Source organism: Pipistrellus kuhlii, unplaced genomic scaffold (assembly GCF_014108245.1).
Source record: "Pipistrellus kuhlii isolate mPipKuh1 unplaced genomic scaffold, mPipKuh1.p scaffold_m20_p_109, whole genome shotgun sequence".
Taxonomy (NCBI): Eukaryota; Metazoa; Chordata; class Mammalia; order Chiroptera; family Vespertilionidae; genus Pipistrellus; species Pipistrellus kuhlii.
In genome coordinates this window covers 319,315-337,781 of record NW_023425415.1, presented here as the reverse complement: position 1 = coordinate 337,781, position 18,467 = coordinate 319,315, and the positions used below count along the sequence as shown (strand labels likewise).

General features: G+C 66.6%; 1 protein-coding gene across 3 annotated transcripts; it reads right to left on the bottom strand.

The window, feature by feature from the left end:
* Positions 1 to 22: 22 nt before the first annotated feature.
* CDC42BPG (CDC42 binding protein kinase gamma) lies at positions 23 to 18,209 on the bottom strand. 3 transcript variants are annotated; one of them, XM_036430487.2, is made up of 37 exons: positions 17,935 to 18,209; positions 15,463 to 15,554; positions 15,307 to 15,390; positions 14,851 to 14,946; positions 14,402 to 14,550; positions 13,866 to 13,959; positions 13,433 to 13,633; positions 13,057 to 13,305; positions 12,665 to 12,744; positions 11,854 to 11,951; positions 11,686 to 11,766; positions 11,308 to 11,405; positions 11,032 to 11,211; positions 10,737 to 10,829; positions 10,471 to 10,592; positions 10,317 to 10,389; positions 9,994 to 10,100; positions 9,795 to 9,909; positions 9,425 to 9,573; positions 9,253 to 9,341; positions 8,912 to 8,964; positions 8,734 to 8,838; positions 8,592 to 8,651; positions 8,231 to 8,336; positions 7,893 to 8,026; positions 7,671 to 7,810; positions 7,492 to 7,573; positions 6,610 to 6,826; positions 5,629 to 5,691; positions 4,914 to 5,513; positions 3,341 to 3,438; positions 3,179 to 3,263; positions 2,936 to 3,056; positions 2,637 to 2,754; positions 2,331 to 2,445; positions 2,143 to 2,228; positions 23 to 1,164 (listed from the first exon to the last, which is right to left on the bottom strand). In XM_036430487.2, exons 1-37 carry the CDS (start codon positions 18,092 to 18,094, stop codon positions 1,108 to 1,110), a joined length of 4,650 nt encoding a protein of 1,549 aa, XP_036286380.1. In that variant the 5' UTR covers positions 18,095 to 18,209; the 3' UTR covers positions 23 to 1,107. The 3 variants fall into 3 exon arrangements, with proteins under 3 accessions (XP_036286380.1, XP_045434867.1, XP_045434868.1); XM_045578911.1 differs by having other exon boundaries at positions 8,734 to 8,832; XM_045578912.1 differs by having other exon boundaries at positions 8,734 to 8,829.
* Positions 18,210 to 18,467: the final 258 nt, after the last annotated feature.

Sequence of the window (18,467 nt, the reverse complement as noted above, 5' to 3'; positions counted from 1 at the left end):
AGATCCAGGCGGGGAGGCCAGCAACTTACAAAGTTGTCTTTATTGCTTTCTTCCTGCCTCGCAGCTCATCAGGTCGACCCCTCCCGGGAATAGGGCATTTGAGGAGATAAATACTTACTTTGCCCCTCACTCACCAGTAGGGGGAGGTTTAATAAAAATAGTAATATAATAATAATAATAATAATAATAATAATGGCTGTGCTCAATAATAAAATGTCCCCTATGACCCCCTAATACACAGTTGGTCGAAGCTTTGAGAAAAAGGACCCCCCCTTTTTTGGGGGAGGGCCGAAGTATGCCTGGAGACCTGCCAGTGGACCGGCCGGGTGCCCACCTCCCACTGCGTAGCCCCTATAAATACCCTCCCCTTCCATCCCGGATCAGGAACCTCTTCTCCGGATGGATTAGGTGACAAGGTCAGTTCCTTATGGAGCTTCTCCCTGTTCCCAGCTCCACCCTGCTCCTCCCCAGAGAAAGGACACGTGGGTGTGTTCCCCCAATCCCTCTCTCCTCGTCTCTTGTTCATCCAGCTTCCTTCATCCTGCTTTCCTTCTCCTGTGGCTTTTCCCTCCTTCTAATCACCATCACCTCCTCGCTCCCTACTTGCCTCTCACTTTCTTCACCTGCATCCGTCCCCCTGCTTCTCTCTCTCGCTTCCTTCCTCTGGCTCAGAGCCTGTCCTCGCCCTGTCCCTGAGCAGAGACCGGGATATGCCCCAACGTGGCCTCCCTGGGGGCTGGACAGGGTGCAGCCCAGACCTGAGTCTGCTCCCAGGGACTGGCCTTCTCCGTCCCTGACTTCCAAAGCCAAGGCTTGGCACTGGGAACGAGGGCTTTGGCACGCTCACCCAGGACGCCAGGCTGGAAGAGCCCCCAGCCCCCAGCAGAGGGGGCCGTTCTGTCCCGGTGGCGAGCACAGGATGGGCTGGGAGAGAGGAGAAAGGCGGGATGCGGGCTGGGAGCCCGGCTCCCAGGTCCCAGTGGCTCCCCAGCCAGGCTCTCCCTGAGTCCGAATCTCCACGCGTCCCGGACCAGCCGGGTGGCATCCTCAGGCTCCCTGCTCCCTCTGTCTCAGGCCCGGGATCTGGGTGGGCCCTGCCGGAGGGTGTCAGGGGGAGCTCTCTGGCTCAGGGGCTGGGGGCAGGCTCCGGGGCCGCTCCGAGACCTGGAGGAGGAGAGAAGGAAGGCGGGGTAGGAGAGGGAAGCAGGACTCTTTCCTCCCCAGCCCCCGCCTCCGGGCCTTCCCAGGACCCACCAGCAGCGGCAGCAGGGCCCTGGGAGGCAGCTGTGAGTTGGGGAGGAGGGGGGGTTATGTGAGAAGAATCGGGGAGCTCGGACTTAACCCTGGAGTCCAAATTAAAGCCTCTTTGTCCACCCGCTCCATTCTTCAATCAACAAACATGCTTTCCTCTGGACAGAAGACAAACCGATCCCCACCATCAATGAGCCACGGTTGGGAGGACTGGCACCCAGACAAAGCCAAAGCTCAGCAGCACTGACAAGGAATGGGCGGGAGGCGGCACCGAAGGCGGCACCACCCCAGGGGCAGACACCGGACCAGGTAGTCGGGTGGTCTCTGGAAAAGGTGACACTGGTGCAGAGCCTTGAGGTGGCCTGGCATTAATCAGGTTGAGGACAGGAAAGAGCATCCAAAGGAGGGAGAGCAGGGGTGACAGAACAGGGCAAGGCCCAGGCTCCGAGTGGCCTGTGTGGCTGGGGGTGGTGATGGGGTGACAGCTGGAGAGAAGCCTGGAGGGTGAGCAGGAACCCCCATCTCCAGCCAGAGCGAGTAGCTCTCAGCCACGGGCTGGGCCTCTGCTAAGAACCCCAAGAGGCCCCCTCTATGGCACTATGTGAGGAGCTATGCACCAGGCCTCACAATAACCTCGTTTCACAGGCCAGACAAGCTCAGGGGGCCAGGCACCTTCCTGGGGCCACACTGCGGGGGCAGGCAGAGGCAAGATCCCCAGCGCCAGGCTCTGCAGGGCCCGCTGTGGGGGAGACAGGCGACAGTCTGCATCTCTTGGGATCCAGGGCAGGATGAGCTAAGCCTGTTCTCCGGCCTCGGTCCCGGTGAAAGGCCTAAGACCGAGCACACCTGCCTGTGCTTGGGGCGGAGGCGAGAACCGCCCGCCCGGCTCACCTGTACCAGGGAGGCTGCGGGGCTCAGGGACCCCTGCGGGCAGGACACGGACTCGCTGGACAGGGATGTCCACGGCTTCTTCTTCACTGTTCCGGGAACAGGAGGAGGGGCAAAGGCACAGGTCAGGTGAGAGGGGCCCGAAGGGGGTGGGAACTGTGGAGGTACGGAGGCTGCGGGGCTGTTCTTACTGGGGTCCGCGTTCCCATTGCTGCCCATGGAGGCGGGGCGCCGCGAGGCCTCGGAGAAGCTGTGGGGCCGCTGCGGGACGGAGCTGCGGGCGCCGCGGCCCTTCCCTTCAGGAGCCTGCGGGGGGCGGGGCGGAGGGGGGACTCAGCGGCTCCATAGACCGTGACCCTGAACCCTGAACCGGCCAGCCGCCGGCGGGACGCGCCGAGGGCCCGCACCAGGTGAGCTGGGGGCCGCAGCGAGCGCACCGGAGGAGCGCTGATTGGCTCCACCTCACCGCGGAGGGTTGTGATTGGCTCTGGGCTCACCGGGGGCGGGTCCTTGGCGCCGGGCTTTCTGTCGGTGAAGCCCACGTGCACCAGGTGGTTGAAGTTGGTGGGCGGCGAGATGAGCTTGGAGCGCACGAAGGGGTCCTTCAGCATCTCCCTGCGGGCGGGGATGGTTAGGGCGGGGGGGGTGGGGAAGGCGAAGGTGCCATCCCCCACCCAGCTCGCCCTAGACCCCTCTCCCGGGGCCGCCCCCCGCCCCCGATTAGCCCCGCCCCCAAGAGCCGGAGCCCCGCCCCCAAGAGCCGGAGCCCCGCCCAGCCATTGCGTCACGCGCGCACCTGCGCTGCTGCTGCCGCTGCTCGTCCGACACCCGGAAAAAGAAGCGGCGCTTGCTCTTGGTGCGGATCAGCTGGCGCCGGCTGTTGTCGGTGAGGTCGGGGATGTTGAACTCGTCCTTCTCTGTGGGGGAGGCAGAGCTGGGCAGTGCTCCCAGGCCCCGGGCCCGGGCGCCGAGCCATTCGCCCGCCGTGCGCACAGGTGAACGCACACCTGTACCCACAAGCACAGCGAACACGCCTCACCTGCCAGACGGTTCCTGAGGTAGGTCAGGCGGACCTTCTCGGTGCCGAAGAGGAACAGGGAGCCCTCTGGGTTCAGGGGCCGCACCTGCGGCAACAGGCGGAGGTCACACCAGCTACCCCGCCCTCCCCCAGCCGGCCCCAGGGGCCCCGGCAGGCCCTCACCTTCTTGAGTGGCACCGTTTGGACCCATTCTGCTTTCCTCACATCAAACACGTCGAGGGAGTTCTCACTGAACACCGTCAGGTAGGGCACCGCGTAACCTGCGGGGCAGAAACCGGCCGTGCTGTGCAGCCCCGGGCAAGTCCGGCGCCTCTCTGGGCTGTTCCCGCTCAGCACCGCGGGAACAGCCTGTGCTGCCAGAGCACAAACTTTCTGCCCCACCAGGTCCTTCTGCAGGCTTCCCAGGCGGCCCCACCCAACTTCCACCACAAACAGAGATAACCATCTGGAGTGCCACTCTGTGCCATGCCTGGCATAGTTCTAACCACTTTGCATATTTTTCCTCCTGTAATTCTCAAACAACCCCCGCCTGACAGATGCGGGATGGGAGCCCTCAGAGCTGAGTGGTGGGCGAGGTCACCCGGTGGTGAGTGAGAGCTGGGAACTGGCCCCGGGCTGTCTGGGTCCAACGCCCACAGGTTGAAAGTCAGGGCTACACCCAACCCGCAGGCCCCGCCCAGGAGAGCCATGGCTCATGCAGGGAGCTCTGTCCTCTTTCAGCCCATACTCCATTACGCCAGTGACCTGTGGCTGTGCCAAACTCCCCCGCTGCCCCACTCATCCATTCATTCATCCATTCATCCATTCCTCCAAACCAGGCGTCCTCAAACTTTTTAAAGTGGGGGCCAGATCACGGTCCCTCAGAGAGCTGGAGGGCCGGACTATATGAACTACTAATTCCTACTGTAACACCTCGGCTGAGCTCACTGCCCAAAAAACCTGGCGGGCCGGATCAGACTCCTCTGCGGGCCACATGTGGCCCTCGGGCCGTAGTTTGAAGACCCCTGCTCCAAACTGTCCTAGCACCTGGAGTGTGCTGCCAGGGGTGGGTGCAGGGTGTGACGAAGAAATCAGCCCAGCTGATATGCAAGCCGCCGGTGCACAGTCATTACACGAAGGTGCTAAGAGCCGGGGCAGAGGTCCAACCACAGAGGTGGGGAGTAAAAGGGAGCAAAGGACCCATGATGAGGAAGAGCAGGGAAGGGAGCATGGACCCAGGGAACCATGGAGGTCCTCTGTGGAGGGCCTGCTCAGGCCCGGGGGCTGTATGCACGTAAAAGTCTGCCAGCCATACCTGGTTTGGCTCAGCGGATAGAGCGTCAGCCTACGGACTGAAGGGTCCCAGGTTCGATTCTGGACAAAGGTAGGCTTTGATCCCAAGTGGGGGGCATGCAGGAGGCAACCAATTAATGATTCTCTCTCATCATTGATGTTTCTCTCTTTCCCTCTCCCTCTCTGAAATCAATAAAAATATTAAAAAAAAAAAAAAAAAAAAAGGTTTGCCAGGTACAAAGAGAAGAGCAGCTCAGGCAGGGGGACGATGGATCTAAGGCTTGGAACATGGAGGAGGACCATCCTCCCAGGCCCCGAGGGCAGGGCAGGGTGTCAGCCAGGAGGTGCACGCTGGCTTCCAGTGCACGCTCCGGTGTCTTCCTCTGATGCATGGGCTACGCCTCAGCTGCCTGGCCCTCCCCCAGCCAGCCCCAGGGGCCAGGTGGCTCTCTGTTGGCCTTACCCCAGCCGGTGGGCAATGCTGGCCACAGCAGCTCGTGGACGCGAGACTTGCGGCCGGCGCTGTCCACGTAGACGCCAGCGGTGGTGAAGAGCAGCAGGAACTCGCTGAGGCTGAGCTCCACGGCCCCGAGCGCCTCGCCCAGGCCCCCTCTCGACGGCGGCAGCTCCTCGGGCATCAGACTGCCCCCCAGCGCTAAGGGCGCAGCCTCGTTGAGCAGCGGGTAGAGCGAGAAGGCCCCAGCGGCACCCACACACAGCCGGTCGCCCAGCAGCTCCAGGCTCTGCACGGGTGCTGGTGCCTGCAGCTCCCGGATGCGGTGGTGCCAGGGCCCGGGGCCGGGGCCCAGCTGGTAGCAGAGCACTTGGCGCTTGACAGCTACGCAGAGCACAGGGGTGCGGGCCTGCAGGATGCGCCCGGCCGCCAGCGCCTGGCAGCCTCGGGACTCGGGGATCTTGGCTCCGGCCACCTCGGCGCTCTCCAGCTCGGCCAGCGGGAAGAGGCGCACGCTGGGGCCTCGGCCGCACAGCGCGGCCAGGAAGCCCGCAGTGGGGCTCACCGCCAGCCGCTGCACCCGCCGGCACTCCCCCACCTGGAAGATGTCTGTGGGGGGTGAGAGAGAGAGTCCCCATCAGGTGGGGAAAAGCAGCTCAGGGCCCTCCTCCTGCGCCCTGGGGCGAGCCCCACCCACACCAGCCTGGGCCCGGCGGGCACGTACCATTGCTGTGCAGGTGGATCACAAACAGCCCCTCCTCGGTGCCCAGAGCGAGCCGGTCCTGGTCTGGGAGAGGGGGAGAGGGGGTCCGGGGTCAGAGGTCAGAGGGCCTGCCCAGAGGCAGACTGGGCAGTCCGCCTGTCCTTGCTGAGCCTGTTTTACCCTGTCCCTGTGTCCTTGAACCCTTCTGTCCCAGAGTCTAGACTGGCTCTGTGGTAAAGGCTGTGGGGGCAGGGATGGGGTGAGAAGCACTCCACCCCAAGCTGTGGGACCCTGGGTAAGTCTTGGAGATTCAGTTCCCCCTAACGCAGTGGTCGGCAAACTGTGGCTCGCAAGCCGTGGTTTGCCTCTCTGTTGATGAATGAGTTTGCCCACCACGGGCCTAGACTCTCAATTCCAATAATTACAGGCTGCTGTTGTTCCTTGTGATTAAGCCCCCATCCATTGGTTGGCAAACTCATTCGTCAACAGAGCGGCAATCCTTGCTCCATAAACGCCCCCGAGCCCTGGCTCCTGACTGACACAGGGACCTGGCGGACAGCACGAGGCCCAGGCTACGGGAGCCTCCCCCGCGCCCGCCCGCCCTCCTGCCTGCCTGTCATGGAGGCTCCAGGCTCCTGCTGACCCAGCAGCCTCGTGGGAGACGGGCGAGGCTCAGGCCACCCAGCTGCTAGTGAGGAGAGCCGAGGGCAAACACCTGGCTGATTTCCCATGAAAACCTTCACTCTGTGCCCTCGCCCGAGATTCTCTTAGGAAAAGCGAACGGAGGCCCAGAGAGGCTGGCTGAGCAGCAGGAGCCAGGCTCCCGCCCCTGCCCGGGCTCCCCACACAGCCAAGCCGAGGGGATGGCCGAGGAGGACTGGTGTGCGAGGCGGAGTCCACCTCTCGTAGCTGCAGGGACCGGGCAGTGCCGGCGGCCCTCGTGATGGCGGCTGGGCCAGCACTGTCCCCGCAGGCCCTAACCGCCCCCCGCACCAGGCTCACCGATGATGGCGGCGCAGAGCGTGTGCGACAGCAGGGGCAGCCCGTTGTCGTAGGCCTCCTTGAGGGTGTACACGGGCCGGGGCCTCGGCCGAGCGTCCAGCAGCAGCCGCTGCAGCTCGCCCAGCACCTGCAGCCAGCGCTCCCGCTCCGCCTCGCTCTCCGCCAGCAGCAGCACCGTGCACGTGACGGGCGGCACGGTCAGCTGGGAGGCTGTCACCTGCGGGCAGAGACCGGGGCTGCGGGCCGCGGGCCAGGATCCTTCCCGCTCTCTCTGAGCAGCAGTTGATGCTAATTAACCTAGACGTGAGCTTGCCGGGTGAGAGCTAGGCGCTGCTGAGAGCAGGTGATGAGCGAGGCCGGGGGTCAGACAAGCACAGGGACACCTGCAGGGCCCTGAGCGGTGCTGTGGGCGGGTGTGCGGGCACCGCGGGGACACAGGTGAGCCGGGAAGGGTGACCTCCCAGGGAAGAGGCAGTGCGGGAGTGGCAGAGGGGGGGGGGGACTGGCGGAGGGAGCAGGGGTGAAGGGTCCACAGTGCAGGGCCCTTTCGGAAGTGGAGAAAGCAGGGTGTGGTCAGGGCAGAGAGAGATTCCGGGAGAGTGGGAGAAGGCCTGCCGGGTCAGAATGCAGGGCCTCGGTGGGAGCTGAGCGTGACGGAGCCACAGGTGAGTCCTAGCAAGCAGGAAGCCGGCTTCCCGTACGGAAACTCCGCCTCCAGGATGGGGCGGGGGTGCCCGGGCCGAATGGAGGCTCGTGTAGCCACCCATGTGGAGGGGAGGGGCCGGGATGCAGGGTCAGCCGTGGAGATGGAGAAAAGCCGGTGAAGGGGTCAGCCTGACAGTGGACGGATGGTAACCGGCCCACCCTGCCCCAGGCACTCACCCTAAAGATGCGTGGCAGGTCCTTGGATTGGGCGTGGATAACATCAGAGGCCAGGACTGGGGTGGCTGAGAACTGGGGGTCCCTGCGAGGTTCATGGAATAGGTCAGAGGTCACGCTCCCCCTGGCTGCACCCCATCCACCCACTTGTCCCGTGTCCCATGCCGATGCCTGGCACCCACCTCAGATCCAGGGCCTGCAGGAGGGCCCCGCTGGCCGGGCTGAGCCGAGGGTCTGGGGCGTCGAACAGCAGCAGGCGCGAGTCGCTGAGGGCGGCGAACACCCGCTGCCAGCCGCGCCGCACGCCGGAGGGCCGTGGCACCTGGGGGAGGCAGGCATGGGAGGGCCCGCCGGGCCGCCGCGCGCGCCACCGTGCCGCCCTCCCCTCCCCGGCCCCAGCTCACCGACAGGAAGCCCTCGTAGGCGGTGCCCGTGCCTGTCTCGGGGTGCACTCCCAGGGCCGTGCAGAGGAGGTCGGGGGGCACGGGGCAGGGCGGGGCCTGCGGGGCGCAGGCCCAGTGACAGAAGTAGCCGCAGGCTGTGGGGAACGCAGGAGGCAGGTGTGGGCCTGGGTGGGCACAGCCAGCACCAGGGCTCTGGGCGTTCCCGGCCCCAGCTTCCCCGAGGCCCCCGAGCTGTCACTATTCCCCATCAGGTGAGGAAAGAAAAACGTGGCAGCCCGGGCTCAGAGCCGGAGCCTGGTGTGTGAGGATCGGGGCTGGGCAGGGGCGAGGGGTCTCACCATCACAGCCCAGGCCCTGGCGGCCCAGGCCCAGCATCAGCGAGGTGCAGCGCAGACACTTGGTGGGGGACGGGAAACTCCGGGGACGCAGCATGTGTGAGCCAGGCTGGGGGGGCGGGAACATGGCCGTTATTCACGTCAGACCACAGCCTCTCAGGGGCCTGCACCCCACTCCTGAGGCAACCCTGGGTGTCAGACAGGACCAGGAACTGAGCCCCTGGTCTGTGGCAGCGCTCAAACCCATTGCCACCGCCACCCGGGATGTGGTCTGGGGCCCTGGTGCAGGTGGAGGAACCCGAGGGCCCCTGGGAGCCAGGCAGGGTGTGCGGTGCCCCCACCCGCTCCCCCCCTGGGCACCGACCTTTGCAGGAGGACCTTCTGCAGGAGCTGTGGGAGCAGCGGGGCCTCGGGGGAACACAGCCTGCGGGGAGGGTAGACGAGAGGTGAGAACCGCGTGGGCAGAGCCGTCCCCCCGCCCCACTGCAGCTTCCCGCCGTCCTCACCCCCAGGCGCAGGCTGCGCCGGCCCTCCGGCCTCAGCTCCGGCTCCACTCCGGGTCTTGGGGCCTCTCCTGAGATGCCAGGGTCCTTGGCAGCATCCTTCTGGGGTTTGGGGGCAAAAGTAAGGCCTCGGTGCCTGTCCCGGGACCCTCCCCCACCAGCCCCGGAACCGGGCTCTTACCTCTGGGCTCCGGGAAGGCAGGAAGGGAATCAGGGAGCTCGAGGACTTGGTGTCTGAAAAGAGGGGGCGGGTCACGGGGTGGGGTCTGGCCCAGCCTGACACTCATTCCTGAGGAGCCAGGGGCCAGCGGGGCCTCAGTTTCCGCCTCAGGAAAGTGGGGCAATGACGCAGGCTGCGATGGCGAGGCCTGGCATACAGTAGGTGCTCAGTAAGTGCTGGCTAACAGATGGGGCTAAGCGAACAAGTCCTTGCCCTCGCGCCCCGCCAGGCTGTGAGGGACCGGCGGTGCCGGAGGCTGCGGGGGGACTTGCTCCCGGACAGCCGTGCCCACGGCCACTCACCTCCCGGCCCTCGGGTGCGCAGCTCCTCCCGCAGCGCGGCCAGCTCCTGCTGCAGGCCCCGGTTCTGCTTCTCAGCCTCCTGCAGGCGGCTGGGAGAACGGCGAGAGACAGCTCACCACCCGCCCGGCACGGCCCGGTGCCCGCTGCCCGCTGCCGCCGGCCCGGCGCTCACCTCTCGGCCTGCAGCTGGGCCTCCTGCACCTGCGTCAGCTGCTCCTGCAAGCTCTGCCTGGCGCGGATCTCAGCCTCCAGGGCCAGCTGCAGCTCCAGCCTGGCCGAGGCCTCCATCTTCTGCAGCCGCCTCGCCTTCCACTGGTGGTCCTGGCGGCCCGAGGGCACCCATGTGTGAGGCCCCCTGGGGCTGGCTGCCTCAGAGGCCCCCTCCCGCCAGAGCACACCACTGCCGATGCCACCCAGTCAGGCGCACGGCCCCAGCTCTGCCAAGGGCACTGTGGGCGGAAGCAGGTCACTGCTCTTCCCTGAGCTGTGTCCTCCCTTCAGAATGAGACACCTCCTCCGCCCTGGGTACCTCTGGGGCTCACCAGCGGCCTGGCAGGGAGTGTCTGGGTGCCCACGTTCTTCAAGGACTCCAGCTCCTCTGCCATCTTGGTGGCCAGGGCCTGCAGGTAGCCTCTTGAGACCTTCTCATCGTTCACCCTGGTCGGGAAGGGGCCTCGGGGTCAGGGCTGAGCCCTGAGCTCCGCCTGCGCCCAGCTTCCACCTCCGGCCCATGGCACCCACCAGCTGAGGATGTCGGCGATCTGGGCCTCCCAGTTGCCCTCTGTCTCCCGCCGTTCGCCCTCCAGCCGCTGCCGGCTCTGCTGCTCCCGCTCCAGCTCTTCCACAAGCTGGGGGCCGGGGGGGGGAGGCGGGGTCAGTCCCAGGAGCCCGAGCACCAAAGCCCGGCCTATGTCCGCCCTTGCTCACCCCCTTCAGCCTGCCTGCTGCGGGCACTCCTCTAGGGAGCCAGCCGGCCCTGGGCCCCGGCCTCTCTGTCCGCCCCTCCTGCTGTGCCCGTCAGGCCCCTCTGCCTGGCTGCCTTGGCCTCTGTGTGCCCCACTGACCCGCTCCTGCTCGCGGCTCAGCCGCCGGTTCTCCTCCTGCAGCCGGCACAGCGCCTCCTCCTTTCCACCGGGCCTGGAGAGGAGAGGAGCCCTCGGTCACTCCCACCTCGGGCCCTGGTCCTGCCCCCCCGCCCCCGCCCGCCGCCCAGCTCACCCGTGGCCACGGGCCTGCTCCAGCTGCACACGCAGGGCGGCCACCTCCTTCCTCAGCTGAGCCTCCTGCGGCCCGCCCTCAGGCAACCCCGTGCTGTTGGTCTCAGAGGCAGTGTGGACGGTCTGGAGGACATGGAGAGGGCTCAGGGCAGGGGCCTGGGAAGCCGTGGCCCACTCTCCCGCTGGGACACAGGCCTGGGCGAGGGCCCTGAGTCGGGTCAGGCAGAGGGAAGTGCCCTTAGGGGAGTGGGGGTTAGAACTCCGTACCTTGACCCGGGAAGACTCTTTCTCGAGGCTTCGCTCCCGCGGTCTCTGAAGCTGGGTCACCTCCCGGCTCAGGGCGGCCACCTGGGCCTGCAGCTGTGATGGGTGCAAAGGCAGCCAGCGCTGACCCGCCCACCCCGGGCCTCGCTGCAGACTCTCAGCTTTGCCAGCCACAGCGGGAGTGAGGCGGGAACCCCAGCCGCCCACCCTGACCATCACCCCCGCTCAGGCCTCTGGTGTTCCCAGAACCTTGACCCAAGCTCCCTGGGCTTCCCCCAGCCACGGAGGGGTCACGCACCTCCCTCTGGGCGGCCTGCGCTTCCTCCAGCTGCGAGCTCAGGGCCTGGGTCTGGCTGGCCGAGGCCGCCTCTCTCTCCTGGGTCTCCTGCAGCCTTCGAAGCAGCTCCTCCTGCCCGCCCTGGGCTCTGCTCAGCTCCTTCTCCTGTGCCCGCAGCCCTGCCCGAGCCTCTGCCAGCTCCTGGCGATCGAGATGTGGAGGACAAAGCCTGGAGTCAGGGCCAGGGCCTCCTGCCATCGAGCCCTGGGCCAGTCACCCATCTCCGCCGGCCCTCACCTGGAGGAGCCGGTCTCTCTCCTGCTGAAGGTCACTGCCACTGCCAGGGGGGGGCCCATCCGTCTGGGACAAGGCGGCCTTGCTGTCCCTCAGCGTCTCTGCCGGGAATTGTCACTGAGAAGGCACACACTGACTGCCCGGCCTCAGCCAGGCACCCGTGTGCAGTGTCTCCTGGAGCCCAGGCCGTGGCCTGGGAGGGGGTCTGCTCGGCTCGTCTCCCATGTGCAGGCTCAGAGTTTAAGATAATTCCCTGAGCTCACACAACATGCACAGCGCAGGACCGGAACCCAGGGTGGACTCAGATGTTCTGGGAAAGCGGGTCCACCCCACGGTGAGGGCAGGGGGCAGAGAAGGGGCAGGGTGGGTGAGCAGGGATACCTGACAGCCTGTCCTGTAGGGTCTGGACTTCCTTCCGCAGCTGCTCCAGCTCCCGATGGTCCGCGGGGGTATGCAGGGCCTCTGCCGTGGGAGAGCCACCAGTGAGCAGCTAGTCCGCGGCAGTGGCCTGGTCAGACCCGCGGCCCTGGCCCCGCCGGCTCCCGGTACCTTGGAGCTTCCGGCTCAGCTCCGTCTTCTCCTGCTCCAGACAGCGGAGCTTCCGCTCCAGGGCAGCCAACTGCTCAGAGCCGCTCTCGGGGCCGGGACTGGGGAGGGCAGCGCAGCAAGGTCAGCAGAGACCCCACCCGTCAAAACCGCCTCCGTTCCCCTGCATCCCTCATTCATTCACCCAGGAAACACCCGCAGTGTGCCAGGTCTGTGCCCAACCCGGGGCTCTGTGTCAGGAGGAGGAACCAATCCGGCCAGACCCTGCCCTTGGGAGTCCCCAGGCTGGTACCACGGGCAGCAGCCCAGGGCGGTGGCTCCCGGACCCCCCACAAGCCATGTGACCAGGAACAGTCAGTCATCCAACAGCCGAGCCCGTTCCTCCCAGGACAATGAGGTGATAACAGGGATTGTCAAGAGGCCTCGGGGACATGGGTCCCGCCATGAGGGCGGCACCCAGGTGCACTGGCTCACACCAAAGCGCCTCTTCTCCCGGACCCCACTACGGGCTCAGGCCAGCCCCATGCGTGGAACGGGCCATCCCGCCCGTTTCACAGAGCACAGGTGAGGCTCGGCAGCAGGACGGCCTTCCAGTGAGAGGCCTCTGGCTCGCAGCCCAGGATACTGCTGGTCTGTGAGGGCTGAATGCCGGGGCGGCACCCGAGGGGCCTGGGCGCGGACTCACTGGGACCCTGCGAACATGGGCCTGTCCACCGCGGGCTCAGAGCCCACCTCCTCAGCCCCTGCCCCACGCAGGCACCAGGCCCCGCCAGGCAGCCCCAGCTCCCCACCAGGGGGGGAGGACCAGACGCACCTGCCTGAGGTGTAGGTGAAGCCCACGAATGGCAGGTGGTGGCCTGAGAAGGCCCCATGGGAGGGGGGTGGCAGGGTGCCCTGTGGAAGGAGGGGAGAGGGTTAGAGTCTCCAGGCTGAGGCTTCAGATGGCCCCCACCTGACCAGACCGCACTTCCCATGAGCCCTTGAGGCTGCGGCCGCCCAGGCACCACTGGGAGACTTCTTCCTTATAAACCTCTGGTCAACAGAACGGCGCGAGGTAAAGGACCCTCGCCTGGCACAGCCCACCTCGAGGCAGGTGGACCGGGTCTCCCAAGAGCCTCTGGGGTCTGAAGGCCTCAGGCCCAGCCCAGCAACTGCTCTGGGGAACTTCTAGGGGGTCCCCGCAGCCAGGGCGGGACCCCCACTCACTGGGTGGTTGAGGGTGTCATCGTCCACGTCGAAGTTGGAGGTGTCCACGGGCCCGCGGAGCTCCGGGATGTAGGGGGCGGTGCTGCTCGCCAGCCGCTCCCAGTCCACACCCTCGAAGAAGGGATGGTTCCGGAAGTCGTCCAGCCCCCCTCGGCCCAGACGCTCCTCCTGGCGGCACAGCAGCTGGCGGATCAGGTCCTGGGCGCTGGCCGGCACGTCGGGCACGTCCGGGGGGAACTGCAGGTGGTCCTGCGGCCGGGGAGCGGAGGAGCGGAGCGGTGGGTATCCGGAACCCCACCCCCGCCCACAGGCATCACCAGCCGCCTGCCCCGGGGGGCCCGCTGCCCGCCCAGGAGCCGGAGCCCGGCAGCCAGACCTCGTGGTTCATGATCTTGGCGTAGGTCTCCACCAGGGACTCGGCGTAGAAGGGCGTCTCCCCATAGAGCAGCTCGTAGGCGCAGACCCCCAGCGACCACCAGTCGCACTGAGGGCCGTAGTGGCCCTTGCCCTCCTCCATGGCCTGCAGGATCTCGGGGGAGATGTAGTCGGGGGTCCCCACGGCCACCGACGAGTCCACCTGTGGGCGGCGGTGGTGATGAGGACACGAGGACAGCCCCCGGCGTGGCTGGGCCTGCGGGCCTGGCACCCCCACTCCCGAGGGGTCGGCTGGCCCGGTGCTCCCCTGGGCCCTGGCCGAGTCCTTCCTTCCCCTGGGAGCCGGAGGCCCCCTGCACCAGGCCGGGTGCCCCCCGGGCCCCGGGAGCGTTTCCAGCCACGTGTCCCCTGCCCCCACGCGGGCGGGGCCTCACCATGCCACTGCTGTTGAGACGCAGGCAGGAGCCGAAGTCAGCCAGGCGGATGTGCCCGTTCATGTCCAGGAGGATGTTGTCCGGCTTGACATCCCTGGGGGAGGCGGGGCAGTGAGGAGCCTGACTGTGTGTGGCTGGGTGTGTGCACGGGCTCATACGTGTATGCTCACACGTGCTCCTGCATGCACGCGTGTGGGATGGGTGAAGGCCGGTGGCCGGGCCCCCAAGCTCCCAGGAAGGAGGAAGGTGGCTGGACTGGGGAAAGGGACCCGTAAGGACGACGCTCCCAGGCAGCAGACACGGGAGCAAACCTCCGCCTGGCCACCCACCAGCCGAGTCACCTGGAACAGGCAGGTGCTCAGTGGCGCTGAGCCCTGACTCGCTCATCTATCGAACAGAGCAGTAAGCAGCCCCGTCACACAGCTTTTGGGGTGAGCAAGCAGGTGAAGCGCCCCCAGCAGGGCCAGGAACGCGGTGAGTGCTCAGCGATCGGCAGCTGTCCACAGAGCCGTCAGCAGGGACTTGGGCGGGCCCACCTGTGGACGTAACCCAGCTGGTGCAGGGAGTGGATGGCCAGCACCATCTCCGCCAGGTAGAACTGGGCCAGCTCGGGCGGCAGGCGGTCCTCGAAGCGGCTCAGCAGAGTGAGGAGGTCCCCGCCAGCGTAGTAGTCCATCACCAGGTACTGGATGGCGGTGGGGGGGGGGCCGAGAATCAGATGGAAAAGGGACACCTGCCCAGGCCTCATCTCCCAGTGGCCCCGTGGGGCCCTGGGAGGCGGGGCTAGTCTCCCACCGGCTCTGGGGCGGCCAGCTCCCAGCCAGTACTCAGACGGAGGTCGGAGGGTCCAGGCCCTGAGCTGTCTGGGAGGGTCAGCCTGTTGGTCCCAGTAGGAGGGACCTCTCCCCTCCGGCCCAATGCTTCTGGACCCCGAGGGCCTTCTCTGTCCCCGGGCAACCCCTCCGCCCTCGCCCGGGGTCCTCACCAGGTACTCCTCGTCCTGGAAGGCGTAGTGCAGCGCGGTCACCCAGCGGCCGTCCCCCTTCACCAGGACATCCCGCTCCTCCCGGAAACAGGCCGTCTGTAGCGGGTTTGGGGGCAGGGGTGGGGTGGGATCAGAGCCCAGGAGAGCCCCACGCCGGCTCAGGGGATGGAGTGAAACTCAGGGCGTCTAGGAGCTCTGATTAAGGTCCTCTGTGTGAGCCAGAGCCCATGCTTCACGGCTCTGGGCCTCAGTGTCACCATAAGGAACATGGGAACAACTGCACGTGCTGCCCCGGAAGGCTTAGAGGGAGGAAGGGATGGGGGCTCGGCAGCTGTTGGGGGTGGATCCTCTGGCTGTTGGGCAGCCACACCCCTCTTCTCCCGCATGCTCTGTACATCAGCACCTCTCGCCCTCCCCCGTTTTTAGGGCGCCTGTCTCACCAGACTCCAAACTGACCTCGGCCCTCTTCAGCATCTCCCATTTGTGCAGCATTTTCATGGCGAAAATCTGCCCGCTGTCCCTCTGCCTCACCACGGCGACCTGAGGCCAGAGAGCACGGGCTCAGCTCGAGGTGCAGACACCCTCCCCCCGCCTGCCGGGCCGGCCGCTCACCTCCCCGAAGGCGCCTCGGCCGATCACCTTCAGGATCTCAAAGTCCTCTCTCTGCAGCCGCAGCTCCTTCACTTTTGTGACGAAGGGGCCGGCTGAGGAGACAGAGTGGGGCTCAGGGGGCCTTCGGGAGGGCCCCCGATCCCGCTCCCCCCTGGGGGAAGCAGGAGCTATAACTTCTCTGAGGCCAGGGCAAGGACGACCTCCCCAGGGCAACCCTGGCTAAGGGGTCCATAGGGTGCAGCCCATTCAGCCGTGATCAGGATGCATGCAAGGTGGGTCCTGACTCTGCTGACCACCTGGCCCTGAGACCTCCCTGAACCTTAGCCCTCTGCCCCTGACTCCAGACAGCCTGGGTCCCAGGGGCTGATGGAACTTGTAGTCCTCCCCAGCGTGGGGCTGCCCCTGGCCAGCCAGGTCCCCAGGACAGATGGGGAGACCATGCCCAGCCCCAGCTCACAGTTCTTAGCCACCCAGCAAGGCCCGGCCACAGCCTGTCTCGGGAAACTGGACAGGCAACATTCCTCGTCCCCAGAGAGGCTTTCTGCCACCGAGGAGTGTGGCCCAGTCCTGGGCCCCGTAGGCACCGGGGTACCTCGGTTGGGGTGAGGCCTGGGGAGCCCAGAGGACAGGCAGGGCAGTGTCTCCCTGTGGGAGGCCTCCTCGTCGGCAGGCACAGAAAGGTCTGCCCAGAACCTCACAAGACTCAAGCGCAGGGCCAGACACCTCTCCCTGGCTCAGACGCAGGCACGGAAGATGTGAACACTCAGGGCCTCCTCCAGGCCTGACCAGCCCTCCTCCAGCTCTGGACTGGCCTTCACCTGGCAGGAGCCTCCTCCTCCTGCAGTTCCTGACACGCCCACTGGCACCTTCAGCCACTCCCGGGCCCTTCCGGGCCTGGAGGTGGGAACCGGGGCCTAGAAACTTAGGGAGGCCACGAGTGACCAGCAGCGGTTGGGGTCAGCTGCAGTCTGACTCCCTGCCTCAGTTTCCCCCGCCAGGAGGCACACTCCCTGCCAGATGGGCGGGCGTGTGGGTGGGACAGAGAGCTGCTCCACAGGTTTGTCAGGCAGAACCCCCGCAGCAGGGGTGGAAACCTCATTACAGACATTAATTGTCTCTTTCCCAGGTCCGTGTGTGCGCAGAGAGGAGCAGCCACAGCCTCCGAGGGGGAGCTGAGGCTGGGACGGCTACCTGTCAGCCAGACGGGGGCCCAAACCGGGGGCCCACAGACAGGAGGATGCGGGTCCCCGGACAGGCTGCCCCGTCCCCTGGCCCTGCCCTAGGGGATGGGGCCCTAGGATTGGGGACAAGTTGGGGCAGGAGCAGAGTGAGTCACCACCCTGCGAGCTACCTCGAGAGATGTCAACAGACAGGCCCCCGCACGGGGGTCCCAGGCAGAGGCGCCAGAGGCAGGCAGGGAGGAGCCCATGTGTGTGCAAACACACACACACACACACACACACACACGTGGGTGTGGCATCACAGGGGGTGATGACAACACAGTGAGACAAGCATAAGGTCCGGGGAGAAGAGGAGGCGGCAAGGAGATGGGGGCCTTCTTCCCGCCCTCACCCCTGAGGAGAGGGCTGCAGGCTGGGGACCACTCACTGGCATGTCTCAGACCCCCAGCTGTGCCAGGCTGGGCGTGAACACTCGTTGCCCACCAGGCAAACACCCTCGCCCGCCCTCCCTCCAGGCCAGGCTGGCACCGGCGCTCACAGTGAATTCAGGGTCACCCCGGGCCAGCCACTCCCGGTGACTCAGAGGAGTCAACCAGGAAGGGGTACAGATCCACCTCCAGCCCGGCCTCCCGCCCTGGCCCTGGGGAAAAGCCCTCAGGAAACCTGGCCAGCGGCTGGCACAAAGGGGCTGAGGCTGGTGCCTCGTCCAGCCGGGTGGTCTTAGATGCAGGGAGATGGCTGTGCGTGGGGGAAGGGGGACGGGTGTGACACCTCCAGATTGTGAGCAGAAACAGGTGTCTCTCCACCAGCTGCCTGTGGCGTCCCAGCGCGGCCGTGTGGTGTGTGGGAGACCGAGAGCCCATGTGTGTGTGCCAGTGGGTGACATGCACGGAGTCTGCGTGTGAGTCTGTGTTCTCACAGGGTGTGAGGTGTGATGCTGAGGGAGGGATTCTGGCCGGGGCTCTGTGTAGAGCGGGTATTGTACCTGTGTCTGGGTCTATGCCTGGGACACGTTTATTTGAGTCTGTCTATGGGAGATGTGTGTTGTGTGCACGGCCCAGGTTCTGTGAGTGGAAGGGAGTGTGTGAATCTGAGTGAAGGTAAGGTGTGCAGGTGACTAAGAGGCCCCGGGGTCCTCTGGCTCGTGTCAAGGCCAGTTCCCTGCGTCTGCGGTGGGGGCCGGGGCTGCGGCGCCCGGCGGGAGGGTCTGGGCGTGGGGCGCGGAGGGAGAGGGTCCGGCCCCGCAGTCCCGCGCGGGGTCCCCCCCTCCGGTCCCGCCTGAGTCACTCACCCCAGCTCAGGAACTGCGCCACGTTGCGCTCTCGCCGCAGGGGGGCGCTGCTGAGCTCGTGGTGCAGCCCCAGCAGCAGGTCCAAGAGGCCGTCGAGGCCCGGGCCGCCGCCGGCCTCGCCCCGCGCCAGCCGGTCCAGCGCACGCAGCCGCCGCTCCATGGCCGCGGCCAAGGCTCCGGCCCGGGCTAGAGCCGGGCCGCCCGCATGCCCGCCGTCGGCCGGTCCGCCTGTCCGTCCTCGGATCCTCCGCGCGTCCTCCCCCCACCCTCCCGCCCTCCCCGCTGTCACCTTCCTCCGAGGCCTCCAGCGCGCCCTCACCTGGGCGCCCCGCCCCGCCCTCGCCCCGCCCCCCGACGGACGGGCAGGTGCGCGCCGGCCAATGAGAGAGCCGACAGAGGGGGAAGGTGGGAGAGCGGAGGCGCGCGGGGCGGGGCCAACCTCGGCCAGGAAGTGGGGGGGCGGGCCGAACGCGACCCACTCCTGGGCGGGCGGGGCCGGGCGGGGGTCCAGGGCGCCGGGAAGGCCGGCCAGA